Consider the following 14,763-nt stretch of genomic DNA (forward strand, 5'->3'; position numbering starts at 1 on the left):
TGAATGAAAATCAGCATTACGAACAATAATGGAGTTTGTTTAATGATTTATTGAACCCTTTTTTTGCCCACATGCACAATCACATGCAAGTCCAACGGAGTATAACAACTACATGATTATTTGTAGTTTTATTAAGACATATTAATTCAAATGGAAAAAATCCACTATTGCATTCCCCCGACTTTTAGATATAACAAAAAAATCGAGAGAGATTGAAGCAGATCTTTCTGAAACCCCATCACAGCAGTGTTAACTAGTTTCTAGTCATTTAATGCCAGGGTAATATAACGGAAGGTATGGTGATAAAAATGTACATTCATTTAAAAAAAGAAATGCAGAAAAGTGTCATCAATCTGTGATGAGGGTCCATCAGCTTAATGTCATTTTAAAAGCTTCTACATGCATCGTGTCAATACATTTACTCCTCGTGTGTGTTGAAAACAGCTGGAGTTAACAACGAGCTAATGAAGACAAATCAACGGCTTTAACCTTCACAACTCAACACAGAGAGTTAAATCAACAGACTATCACAACTACATACACTCACTTGACCTTCACCTTCTTATGGTTAAACATTTTACACAATAAACCAGTTTTAAACTCACATGAAACGCCTCCATGCAGACAGCGGCTGCAATTGCACTGTAAACCAACTTCAGCAAATCTTGATATTATTATTATATTAATATATTATATTAATACGCACCACATAACGAATAAAACGTCTTGAAATAGTGTTATTGAACATCATTTAAAATTTGTTCATCTGGTACCGACTGAAAGGTTAAACATGAGTTTGTTGTTGTGCAAAAAAGGCAGAACACTGGGCAGATCGAGTGTGTGTGTGTGTGTGTGTGTGTGTGTGTGTGTGTGTGTGTGTGTGTGTGTGTGTGTGTGTGTGTGGCGTGTGACAGCAGCATTTAATTGATGATACTGGATATTAAAAACATTAATCAGAGCCTTTATTCCTCCTGGAGATCAGCGACTCACACGGCGTCCTTGATCAGATCGGCGAGTCTCCTGAAAGCCTGTGATGAAGAGGAGAGAGGCATGACAAACCCTGACGATGAAGATCGCATGTGCGAGAGTCAACAGACAGCTGACTTCTTAGGCATCATATAAATGGAAACATTGAAACCCTGAAACGGACTGATCCGAAATGCTGTATAAAGGCAGAAACATCGTGAAGCACACACACACACACACGAGAGACTCGACTGACTTAAACTTAAACATGATTTCATGTTACAATGATATTATCATTCACAAGTTGGTGGTTAGTATGTTATTTTTACTTTTATTCATCAAGGACGCATTAAATTGATCAAAAGTGATGATAAATGCAGCCTTGGTGAGCAGAAGAGGCACTTTCAAATACATTTAAAAAAATCTTACCAACCCCAAATATAAATTATATATATATATAGTCATTTACTTTTGCCACTTATTTTGTTTTTCCTTCACATTTAAAATATCTTAAAAACATAAAATAATTGTATAAGGAAATAATTGTGAAGGAAAAACTAAATAAGTGACAAAATTAAATTAAATCTGACAAAATTGTTTGGCAAAATTAAAAGGCAAACTACAGCTACAGGGTTTATTTCACTATGCAAAAAAAAAAAAAGTTTGGCCACAACTATATATATATATGTGTGTGTGTGTGTGTGTGTGTGTGTTTACCTCATCGATCTGTTGAGGTGTGGAGAGAGAGAAAGCCGCTCTGACGTACGGACAGGGATCTGAGCTGTTGATGTTGAACACTCCTCCAGGAACCAGGAGAACCTGCACACACACACACACGCACACACACACAGTAAAGCTGAACACAACTCCAGAGAATCACTCGACTCACACCCGAGACGTCAGACGAAACTAGAGTCATGTCTGCAGTTGTAATTCTGACTGATCCTGTGTTAGTGCAGATGCTCCAGAAGCGCCACATGGCGTTTGTAAATGAAGTGAACACAGATGTTTACTAAGACTCCATGATCGCCTGAAACTACAGCAGAAACTGGACTGACTGAGTCTGGGACGCAAATCATGTGGTGTGTTTTAAGGATCAGGTGCTTCAGTTTATTTACATACACATATACACACACACATACATTCAAACTTTGGCTTCGGCAAAAAGCCTCAGTAAACCTGACAGTGACACACACACCTACGTACACACACAAATGACTTACACTCACAGGAAGTGTTTGCAGTGTATAAAGGAAGGAGCTTCTATCCGGAACAGCAGAACATGACATCATGTTCTATTACATTCAGCACAGCAAACTGTACGTGTGTGTGTGTGTGTGTGTGTGTGTGTGTGTGTGTTTTTGTATGTGAGTTTGTGTATGTAAGTGTACGTGAGAGTGTGTATGCGTGTGTGTGAGTGAGTGAATGAGTGTCTGTGTGTGTGAGTGAGTGAATGAGTGTCTGTGTGTGTGAGTGAGTGAGTGAGTGTCTGTGTGTGTGTGTGTGTGTGTGTGTGAGAGTGAGTGTGTGTCTGTGTGTGTGTTTGAGTGAGTGAGTGTGTGTCTGTCTGTGTGTGAGTGAGAGTGTGTCTGTGTGTGTGTGTGTGTGTGAGAGAGAGAATGAGTGTGTGTCTGTGTGTGTGAGTGTCTGTGTGTGTGTGTGTGTGTGTGTGTGTGTGTGAGTGAGTGAGTGTCTGTGTGTGTGTTTGAGTGAGTGAGTATGTGTGTGTCTGTGTGTGGTGTGAGTGTGTGTACGTGAGAGTGTGTATGCGTGTGTGTGAGTGAGTGAGTGAGTGTGTGTGTGTGAGTGTGAGAGTGAGTGTGTGTCTGTGTGTGTGTTTGAGAGAGTGAGTGTGAGTGTAAGTGTGTGTGTGTATATGTGTATGAGTGTGTGTGTGTGTGTGTGTGTGTGTGTGTGTGTGTGTGTGTGTGTGTGTGTGTGTGTGTGTATGAGTGTATGTGTGTGTGTACCTCTTTCTCTAACGCTCTCTCCATGATCAGTCGCTGTGTGTCTTTAATGCCCTTGATTTTAATCCACAGGAACATGCCAGCCATCGGAGGATGCCACTCGGCCACATCTACAACACACACACACACAAACACACGTGAGAGAGAGAGAGAGAGAGACATTAAATCCTGTAATCTGGACTCTGACACAGATCATTTACTTATTCCAGTAAAATCAACATCAACATGCGTTCAGCCGTGTGTTTTAGACTCAATACAACTCAGAGACCATTAAAATATCAAAAATCATATCATGAGTTGCACTGGGACAAATGATCAAATACACACTCAAGAGTCAAGCATTATAACAAGAGACTAGTGTGATAAAGTCACTTGTCTGAACAAATTTTTATGCAAAACTTAATCATATCATGATTGTGTAAAACTATAAATGGCCATTTTCACTGTATGTATCAGAATACCAGGAATAGATGTGATGTAAACATTCACAAAGCACTGCTTACATGAAGAAACACACACACACACACCCCGCTGAATTACATTAGTGTCATCGACCAAAACAGCTAAATCACTAAAAAGGACAATTTAGCTAAAAAAAAGACACTTTTGTACTGAATAATTAATATAAGCTACAAACCTCTGAGCCATCGGTCGGCTGAGGAGAGCATGGCGTTCCTCTGAGATCTGTAAAACTCGATCACCCTGAGGAACAGGAACAACTAATGTCGAACATAAGCACATCTCAACTCATATAGAAGTCCATGTAGGAAACATAACGAGGAACAATGTAGCTGCAGTAATCAGAGGTGGACAGTAACAAGGACATTTACTCCAGTACTGTACTTAACTACACTTTTTGAGGATCTGTACTTTACTTGAGTATTATTCTTTAACTTCAGTACATTTGAAAGACAAATATTGTACTTTTTACTACATTTCTGTCAAGGTCCTTGAGTGGAAAGTAGTAACGTCAGTCAGGGGAAGATTTTGGATGGAAATGAAAGTCGGTTTGACACCAGAACCCGACGTCCGACTGGCGTTGGATTCTGACATCAACCTGATTTTCATTTTCAGCGTTGGGTTTGTTCTTCTAAGTGCGAATTTTGTCATTGTTTTGGAGCACACTAGCTTATAGATGACAGTAAGGCTAACATATTCATACTAAAAGCCAAAACAACTTTAAATAGGGCATTATTTGAGGGAACGTCCGAAACCATTGTGGACGTTATTGAGTGCACTTATTCAATCTCATATTCAATCCCACTACTGGAGCTGTGTTCTAGTTAAGCCCCTTGAAGCCGTGTTTTACAGTGGACCTAGAACAGCTAAGGGGCGTTGTTAGCTACGACAACGACGCGGAGCGAGCTAAACCCCCTTAGCTGTTCTAAATCCACTGTTAAACACCGCTTCAAGGGGCTTATTGCTTTTATAAAACGTTTACTCCATAAAAATATTAATTTCAATATTTATTTTATTCCTAAAATAAACACCAGCAACAGAAAATATAACGTTATAACACACTTATTCCTCCGCCAAGCAATGTAGTTCCAAAGAGGTTGCTAAGCAACACGCACAGCAACAAAGAATCACAAACGGCAGTTGCGCAGTAACACTAATGTAATGCGGTCACAGGTGTGTGTTTGTCGAGTCATTTACAACGGCTTTGAACGCGGCTCAACCAATCAGAATCAAGGACCGGAACTATCCGTTTTATAAAGTAGGAACGTCAGTCAGGGGATGATTTCGGTTGGAAATGAAAGTCGGTTTGAACCCCACGTCAGTTTAACGTAATAAACATTTTCAGCGTTGGGCTTGTTCTTCTAAATTCGAATTTTGTCATTGTTTTGGAGCACACTAGCTTATAGATGACAGTAAGGCTAACATATTCATACTAAAAGCCCAAAAACTTTAAAGAGGGCAATATTTGACGAAACAGCCATTCGGGTGTCCGAAACCATTGTGGACGTTATTGAGTGACTTATTCAATCTCACATTCAATCCCACCACTGGAACTGTGCTCTAGAAATACATGTGATATTGATATGAGGGTAGGCAGGCATAGATTCAGAGGCATAAGGTACTGTAAGTATTACATACAACAATGCAACAATAACAAAACAATGCATTGACATTTACTTTGATACTTAAGTACTTCTAAAAACGAGTACTTCTGTACTTTTACTTCAGTAAAAATCGCTCCTTACAACTTTTACTTGTAACAGAGTAATATCTGACCAGTAGTATCTGTACTTTCACTCGAGTAAGGACGTTGTGTACTTTGTCCACCTCTGGCACTAACAGAAGCCTGGAGATTATGGGCATTTACACGAGAATACAGAAATACAGGAACTGAACTGACTCTCAGAAACTCACCCATCAATGTGCGTGAGGAAACCAGTCTGACCCCAGTTCTGAAGCAGCTGAGACACGATGAGCTGGACACACACACACACACACACACACACACACACACACACACACACACACACACACACACACACACACACACACACACACACACACACAGACGAGAAGTTTAGAGAAGGAGAGGCTCGCTCGGTTCACTCGGACTACAGTTTGACAGGTGATGTGGCATTTATTTCACAGGACACAAGATATCAGAAGATTCTATCATATGGTTAAAAAACAGATTGAATTTGATACATTTAACAGATAAAATAAATGTTAATAATTATTAAAATCAATGTTCTTTAATATTTATTACACATTTAATGACTTTGCTAATAGCATACGTGTATTTTGCAAATGGCTACACCGCAGAGACGAGAGAAAATTAATTGCATAAAATAAATATTAATTATTATTCAAATAAATAGTAGCTAATATATTTCAATATTTATTAAACATTATTTATTGAATCTGCTGATCTTAATTAAGAGTATTTTGCAAATCATTACACCACAGTGACAAAAAATAAAAAATGTTTATTTTATACAATATTAATTGCCTAAAATAATAATAATTATTATTCAAATACATATTAGCTAATATCTTTTACTATTTATTACACATTATTTATTGACTTTGTTAATATTAATTGCACCACAGCAACAAAAACAGAAAACTATTTTATACATTTAATGTATAAAATAACTATTAATAATATTTATTAAAATAATTATGTTTTTTTTATATAATTTAAACATTATTTAATGACTTTGCTAATCTTAATTACGGAGTATTTTGCAAATCATTACACCACAGCAAAAATAATAAGAAAACAATATTTATTTTATACATTATTTAATGACTTCCCCCACAGTCTCATCAGTGTTAAAGCGCTTGTTTTTTTCCATGCATCTCTTCTCCTGAGATTCACACTGTGAGAATAATTACAGTTCAGATTCATTATCACATTACACAGATCTGCTCTCCGCTGGGATCTGAAACACACGTACATTACAAACACGCCACGTTTCCACACTCTCGGAGACGTGTGTGTTTACTGTACTGTGTACGGATGACAGATAATGAGGAATGAGGAACAAGCCTCTCCTGAAGCTGTTGTTCTGCCGAGGCCTGTCGCTTCAGGAAAGATCCGGCAGAAACAGGAATGACAGGAAAGTGTGGATGTCTGACCTGTGTGAAGGTGCTGGTGTGCATCGTCGAGGCCTGGATGTGCAGAACCACCCGATCCACCAACGGCTTCGGCCCCGTCACGAAACCAATCCGCAACCTGACCGAAATAACACAACATTACCCTTCAAAATACATCGATCACGATCTGAGAAAGGTAGTGAGAGAGAAGGTAATTAATATCTTTTGGAAGTGGTAGTGAGATGTTAAGTAAGTGGGTTTTTTTCATGGTAGAATATACAAATGATTCAATTCAATTAATGTAAATATAAATTACTAGTATAAATATATATTACATTACAAAATATGCATATGTATGAATACTTTGTTATTAAACTATACATGTATTTTAATTATTTATATTAAATAATTGATGGTAGATTTTAAGAACTAATGAATTAAACACTGTGCAATTATATTTATATATTAATAAATAATTCATACATTATGTATTAATATAAATATTTAATATAATTAAACAAAATATACATTTTATAAATATTAACGTTATACATGTACATTAATTATATTAATAAATAATTGACAGTACTATATAAAAACTATTGAAAAAAATGAAATTTATATATATATATATATATATATATATATATATATATATATATATATAAAATCTACAAATAATTATGCAAATGATAAATAACTAAATATATTTGTGTATGTGTGTCAATATTTAGATACTGTGCATTAATATAAATACATATATATAAAATAATAGATTTAAATAAAATATACATATACATATACATATATTCAGTATATGTGTGTGCGAAAATTTCGTTATTGAACAAATAATATAATATACAGTACAGGTCAAAAGTTTGGAAACATTATTATTGTTAATGTTTTTGAAAGAAGTTTCTTCTGCTCATCAAGCCTGCATTTATCTGATCAAAAATACAGAAAAAATATGTAATATTGTGATATATTATTACAATTTAAAATAATTGGTTTTCAATTTATTATACTTTAAATGATCATTTATTTCTGTGATGCAAAGCTGAATTTTCAGCATCATTACTCCAGTCTATCACATGATCCTTTAGAAATCATTCTAATATGATGATTCATTATCAAAGTTGGAAACAGTTCTGCTGCTTAATATTTTTTCATAACCTGTGATAGTTTTTTAGGATACTTTGATGGATAAAAAGTAAAAAAAAAAAAAAAGAAGCAAATGTTTTAAAAATAGAAATCTTTTGTAACAACAATATACACTACTGGTCAGTAATTTGGGGTCAGTAATTTTTTTTCTTTCTTTGTTTGAAATAAATCAATACTTTTATTCAGCAAGGATGTGTTAAATTGATAAAAAGTGATAGTAAAGAAGATTTATATTATTAGAAAATATTTTTTTATTTTGAATAAATGCAGTTCTTTTTAACCTTTTATTCATCAAATATATTAGGCAGCAGAACTGTTTCCAACACTCATAATACATCAGAATATTAGAATGATTTCTAAAGGATCATGTGATAGACTGGATGTCACATGTGACACTGAAGACTGGAGTAATGATGCTGAAAATTCAGCTTTGCATCACAGGAATAAATTATTTTTTAAAGTATATTCAAATAGAAAACTATTATTTTAAGTCGTAATAATATTTCATAATATTACTGTTTTTTTCTGTGTTTTTTATCAAATAAACGCAGCCTTGATAAGCATTAGAGACTTCTTTCAAAAATATAAAAAAGTAATGTTTCCAAACTTTTGACCTGTACTATATAAACAAATAATATTTTTTATTATCTATAAATAATACAAATATGAAAAAATAAAATTATATATATTACCACACTCATTAACTGTACACAATTAAACTCTATTTCAAAAGTCATGTTCCCAAAAAATATGGTATTGCCATGTTAAAAATGTGAAAGATGTAAGTGACAGCATTTCCAGCTCATATCTTGATGTTGCCATACTTTTCCTATCTCTCTCCCTGAGAAAGAGTTTTTTTCCTTTCTCTCTTGAGTCAATATCATGACCCTGACAGCTGTGTCTCGTGACAAAAGCACTACTGTCCAGTGAATCAAGTCACTGACATTTGAAGCACAAACTGGCTTTTGACAGCACCCACCCCGATGACAGGATCTTGGAGAACGAATCCGTTCGGAGGACGCGTCCGTCCACGTCCATGGAGAGAAATGTTGGTGCCCACGGCTGGATGACGAGAGAACAGAGCAGAGTATTGACATTACACCGCTTCATATTGAGCGTTATCTTATCACAGCTGCAATAGAGAGGCTATCAGAGAGGTCAGTATATGATGACTACTACTTCCTTCTGATTATTCACACAATACAAACAGATGCTGTGAAGAGAGCAATAAATCAGAGGAACTTACTTTTTGGAATTGCAGGAAATAATACGGGTCATCCTCAATGATAAGCATATCATATATCCTGGCAAGCTGCAAATGAAAACAAAATGACAATTTAGTGAATTTTTCGATTTTGATGTAAAAAAAAACATTTTAAAATACAGCTGCGAGCAGCAATGATGGGGTTCAAGTGTTTTATGGCCTTTAAGCACATGCGTAAAAAAGGTTTTATGTTTTCTTTAACAAGCCTGTAACCACCAAGATCATTGATGGAAAAGACCATTTACAGTCAATTACAGAGGAAAATATGGTTTTAAAGCTTTTTAACAGTTATAGCGCCACCTATGTTCCGAACTCCATTAAACTTTGCATGCTTGTTTAGAATCACGTGTTGCATGTGCTCACCAAATTTCGTGAAGTTCTGAGTTTTCGTTTAGGATTTATAGGCTTTTGAGTACATTTTGCCACGCACATTTTCTAAATGACCCTGTTATAGCTATCCAAAGGCCAAAGTTAAACAATTTTATGATAATTATTGACCTAGAGAGTCTCAAGAATTGTGCCGCAGTAGTTTTATCGAGGTTGAGCCAAAAACCTAGGACTAGTTTGCAAAAGTTGTTTTTTGAAATAATCTGCAATATTTAATGAACGATTCGATTGACGGCGGCGGTACTAGAGGCAAATGAGGAGTTCTACCATACGGTATGAATGTCGTAGGCGTGTGCCAAAAATCCATGATATACAATCCTTATGCATGTGATATACAATACTTTACGCATGTGAAAAACGAGTTTCGTTCCGATCTGCCTCCGTTAACCTTGCCTGATAGTTGCTCAAACTTCATTGGCCAACGGCGGCCGTGTTTTTCGAGATAAGCCAATGTCATCAAAGACAGTCTTGGCACCTTGGACAAAAACACCACATGCCAATTTTCAAGTCAATCAGACTTAGTGTTTCGTAGTTATAGCCATTTTTATGTTTTTTCCATGTTATAGCGCCACCAAGTGGCCAGTAACCAGAAAGCAGAAAACAGAATGAGCTCTTACATATGTGTGCCGAGTTTATTGAAAATCTCATTCCGTTCACAAGTTACAGCCATTTAAGTAAAAGAGGCTCCTTCCATTTCAAACATTTTGGCGGCCCTTAAATTAAAAAAAATTAAAAAAAATAATTATTGACAATCAGACTCTAGAGAATCTTTTGCCACACTGGTTTGGTTCCGATCGGAACCTAGAACAAGTTTGCAAAAGTAGGTTTTTCAAAAAATCCAAAATACCCGAAAATTTAAGAGTTATGAGTGATTTCACACTTTTCCCCCCTGTATCGCCCCCGCCGGGCCGATTGGCGCGAGTCTTGGTGATGTCGTAGACGGTGTGAGTACTACCAGCCCTCAGAGTTTCAAGTCTCTACGACTTATGGTTTGGTCTGCCCGATCTTTTGAGTCAAAGAACGTCTGACTGTACATGAAACACTATATATCAGAAATCACTGGTCACAGATCAGGCATTAGAATTAACACGATTACTTACATGTTGTGGCATTACTGTCGACTCTATATCTTACAGTAAAAGTCTGTTTGTAAAGCCTGCGCCAAAATGCGACTGATTTACCAAAGAATCCACAAACAAATAATGGTCTACTGAGACATTCCCTTTCCTAGCATTCGGATCCTTTGGAAGGTAATGTTATTTTAAGTCCAGTGATCCTGTATTTCTCTTCTCATGTGTCAGTGGGCGGGGCCAAAGGCATGATGATGTAGAAGTGATTTTTTTATAGCTTTAATTTATTTTTATTTCAAATTTAGTCATTTCAGCCTCAAAACGTGTGCATTGAGGAAATAAACACTGCTTACTTCATAGACTTCCTGTTTCCTCTCATAAGTCATGGACGCTCCTGTGGGATTGCCTCCGTTGGGGATGGTGTACAAGACTCTGGGTACGGTGCAGTCCGGCTTCTGCGCGTCTGACGGGTCCCACTGCGCCAGAACCTTCCTGAGGTCTCCTGGGATCATGCCATGCTGATCGCTGGGCACATTCATGATGTTGCAGCCCAGCGGCTGCAGCTGTTGAGGAGAGAGTTGGCAATAATGACATGTAAGCATGTTCCTTTAACGCATCAAGAGACATCACAGGTAAAACATGCTCCATCTCTGTCCTTACGGCTGCCAGCGTTCCTGAGTATGTGGGAGCATCGAGGAGGACGTTGTCTCCAGGATTGACGAGCATCTCAAATATCTGATGAACAGAACGAAGAGGAAAACTAGAATTTTAGTATATGGTAAAAAGAGGAGAAATCACCAAAGCCTAAAGTCTATGATCCAAATAGGCCCGCCGCTCATTATGAGGATGAAAAAAGACAACAAAAATGTAAATGCGAGATAAAAACCACAGGAACAGCAAACGGTTCAGTCACAACACGACCCTGAACACGACCCTGAACACGGCACTGAACACGGCACTGAACACGGTCATGCTGTGACCGAAACATTTTGACACATTCCCTTTTTTGTAAAAGGGTATTTTTTCCCCCCTTATAATGTGCCAAACTTTTTCGCAACTTTTATCCTAAATCATGGCACATACTCCAATATGCATATCACTAATAATATTAAGCATACTAAAAACTTCAGGAACAGAGTGACTGTATCGCCACAAGAGCATTTATTAAGGACAGTGGTGTTTTAGGATTAAGGATCATAGTTTTTATTGGTAAAATGTTTTCAGTTTTCATCTTAATTTATTTAAAGGTTTAGTTAAATTGTTGGGTGTTTTTGTCATTTTTGTTAGGTTTTTATGCCTATATATATATATATATTTTTTTTTTTTTTTTGGCAGTTTTGGTTATTTATACATACATATACATATATATATATATATATTTTTTTTTTTAATATATATTTAATTTACTATAGGTTAAGTATATTTTATTTCAAGCAATAAACATTTTTTTATGGTTTCAGTTTACGTTCATGCATTCAGCAGTTCTTTCTTTCCCTGGGAATGAAAGGAAGGCTTAGTTAACTATAATAACCCTGACTAGGGATGCATAATATATTGGTGCCCATATTATTATTATTATTATTATAATTAGCAGTGTAAAATGCTCACTATGGGTCTGATTCGATCCAGATATTCTCCTGCAGGATGTTAGTGGTGTGTGTGAGGTGGGCGTACTTTACAGAGCCCCTCCTGACTGCCGGTGGTGACACACATCTCCATCTGTCCTCTCTCTGGACTGTAGCCGGCTGTGGGAGGATTGTGGAGGCTTTTCTGAAGATCCTTCATCCATGAGACCAGCTCTGGAATCCTACCAGCACACACACACACACACAAGACAATGAAGCAATAGCAGTGCTTACAGTGCTTATTGTAATTCATTACTGATTTCAAATTATATGACGTAATCGATTAGATTACACATTTTATGCAATGCATTCTGAACACTTTTAGATTACTTTTAACCTAACTCGTTTATCATATAGATTTAAATCAGGGCTGTCAATAGATACACATTTTTAATCACGATTAATCGCACTCATTCCAGACGCTGGTTTGCTTTTTCCAGCCGAGAAACGTATTCAGCATATCATCTGGCCACACTGGTTTTGACGACCTGCGTCACGTAAATTACGTTAATTAAAAGTTTCACGTGCCCATTTATGTGTTATTTGTGTTCAATTATTTTACCGCGTTAAGGATTTCTAATTAATCACATGCGTTAACTCATTAAAGTTGACAGTCATAGTTAAAATATGTTATTTATTTTGTGCCATATTGTTATAAAAATATAAAAGATGTAAATATATTTCACTCTTTGTTATCAAAAACATAAACTGCATTAAACTTTACATAAGGGTTTCCCAGCAACCTGGGGTTTATGAAGTAACTAGAAGACGTATATAAATGGTATGCTTTTTAGAAAGAAAAATTTAAAAGAGAAAAAAGAAAAATTAGGGAGAATTGATAAATAACTGTTTGAATAATGTTTGTGGTGCAAGAGATTGCAGGTTCAAATCCCAGACGAGCCCCCACTCATGTAATCCATAAAAAAGTAACTGTAATCTGATTATGAGCATTATAAAATGTATTATAATCTACAGTAATATCAAGTACTTTATTTTTGGAATCAGATGCCATAATACAGATGAATACATGTAATCTGCCCAGCAGTGAGCAACAGTGTAGTGTTTGATACCCGTATGAGCCGGAGTACTGCAGCGCTCTCTTCATCAGCGTCTCATCCAACACCACAGCATCTCCCCCCTTCACTTCAACTCTGGCCGACTGGAACGGGAAGGTGTTGGGATTGGGAGCTCCTCCGGCCAGAGAGATCAGAGATGGAGGAGATCGCTGCTGCAGCTCAGCTGGATCACAGTGACACCAGAAGTGAGGCTGCGTCACGGGTTATTAAGTCAAGTCATCTTTATGCAATACAGATTGTTTCACAGCTTTTTCCCCCAATAACGATCAATGATGCAAGCTTCATCAAATATGAGATATACATTTGTAAAGCAGCTCTAAAAAGACAAGTGTCAAGTGTTCAGTTCAAGTTATCTATTAAGTTATCTCTTTATCTCGTCATTGAGTCGCATCTCAGTCAGGCAGTTCATTTCAATCATGGTAATAAACAGTGATATAATAATAAAAATCAGACTCACTCAGTAAGCGAATAGCCGATGGTTTTCTTGCTGCGCTCACAGCTGTCAGAAAGCGAGCGTAATTCATGATTCTGATGGGATGGAGGACATGGAGAACTTTTGAACAGATAAAGCAAAGAAAAGAGATTTTCATTTGTGTGCATCTGTACTATAGTTTGTTACAAAAACAAGTTTCTGTCATAATTTGGAAATAATCCTAATGGGACTTTTAATGGGATTATCCACAAACATTTAACTGGAGATATATGTATGTATGTGTGTATGTATGTATATATATATATATATATATATATATATATATATATATATATATATATATATATATATATATATATATACATAAAATATATATAAAAAAAGTTAATAATGCACATATTCATAAACAAAGAAAGTGATTTATTGTGCAACAGAAAAGCATAAAAGGAACATAAACATAAATCTGCTTGTTTTTGTAATAAATCATACTGATCCCATTTTTGATTATGAAATTTAAGATAACTTGAAACCGGTTTAACTTGTGCAACCGGTTTAACAAGGTGCATTTTAAATTCACTCCTGGGTTAAAATCTCGATATCTTGCAAATGTCAACTTAAATTTCGAAAAGAACCATATATTTATGCAACACATGATTTGCTGACTGACACGCAGGACTGAAAGTTAAACTCCAAACGTCAACAGCGATCAAACCCACGTGGAATCAGCGAGCAAGTAAATCACACGCAAATCAACATAATCAGCATTCGTATAAATAAATACATAATACGAATCACCAGAACTGCAAGCTTTGTAAAACGACACATATTTTACAATCTACAAGCCTAACCTTTAAAGCACTGACCCGTAACTTCCCGTACCGCTGACCGTCTCCCGCAAAGACTTCTGGACCGTGTAGTTTTCTTTGTGAGACATATTAAAGTGATAGTTCTCCCAAAAATGAAAATTCTGTCATCATTTGCTCGCCCCACAAATATTGTTCCAAACCTGTATACATTTATTTGTTCTGCTAAATTCAAAATAAGACATTTTGAAGAATGTATTTTTCCCTGTGGTTGTGCATTCACACCACAACTGTTTGGTTACAAACTTTCTTCATAATATCTTCCTTTGTGCTCAGCAGAACAAAGAAACTCATACAGGTTTGAAACAACTTGGGAATGAACCTTCAACCAATGATGACAGTGAATTTAATTAAATTAAAAAAACTAAACTAAATGAAAAACATTAATTGGGT

At 36.1% G+C, this 14,763-nt stretch overlaps 1 protein-coding gene across 3 annotated transcripts; it reads right to left on the reverse strand.

Annotated features, from left to right (window-relative positions):
* Nucleotides 1-29: 29 nt before the first annotated feature.
* Nucleotides 30-14,426, reverse strand: aadat (aminoadipate aminotransferase). 3 transcript variants are annotated; one of them, XM_084109140.1, is made up of 14 exons: nt 14,371-14,426; nt 13,532-13,627; nt 13,069-13,237; nt 12,048-12,180; nt 11,034-11,108; nt 10,727-10,936; nt 8,899-8,964; nt 8,632-8,714; nt 6,534-6,630; nt 5,307-5,368; nt 3,571-3,635; nt 2,937-3,043; nt 1,684-1,785; nt 30-1,028 (listed from the first exon to the last, which is right to left on the reverse strand). In XM_084109140.1, exons 2-14 carry the CDS (start codon nt 13,596-13,598, stop codon nt 987-989), a joined length of 1,278 nt encoding a protein of 425 aa, XP_083965266.1. In that variant the 5' UTR covers nt 13,599-13,627; nt 14,371-14,426; the 3' UTR covers nt 30-986. The 3 variants fall into 3 exon arrangements, with proteins under 3 accessions (XP_083965266.1, XP_083965265.1, XP_083965267.1); XM_084109139.1 differs by having other exon boundaries at nt 14,356-14,397; XM_084109141.1 differs by lacking the exon at nt 14,371-14,426 and adding an exon at nt 14,175-14,352.
* Between the last annotated feature and the right edge of the window lie 337 nt (nt 14,427-14,763).

This window comes from Abramis brama (genome assembly GCF_963993115.1).
Source record: "Abramis brama genome assembly, chromosome: 3".
NCBI lineage: Eukaryota > Metazoa > Chordata > Actinopteri > Cypriniformes > Leuciscidae > Abramis > Abramis brama.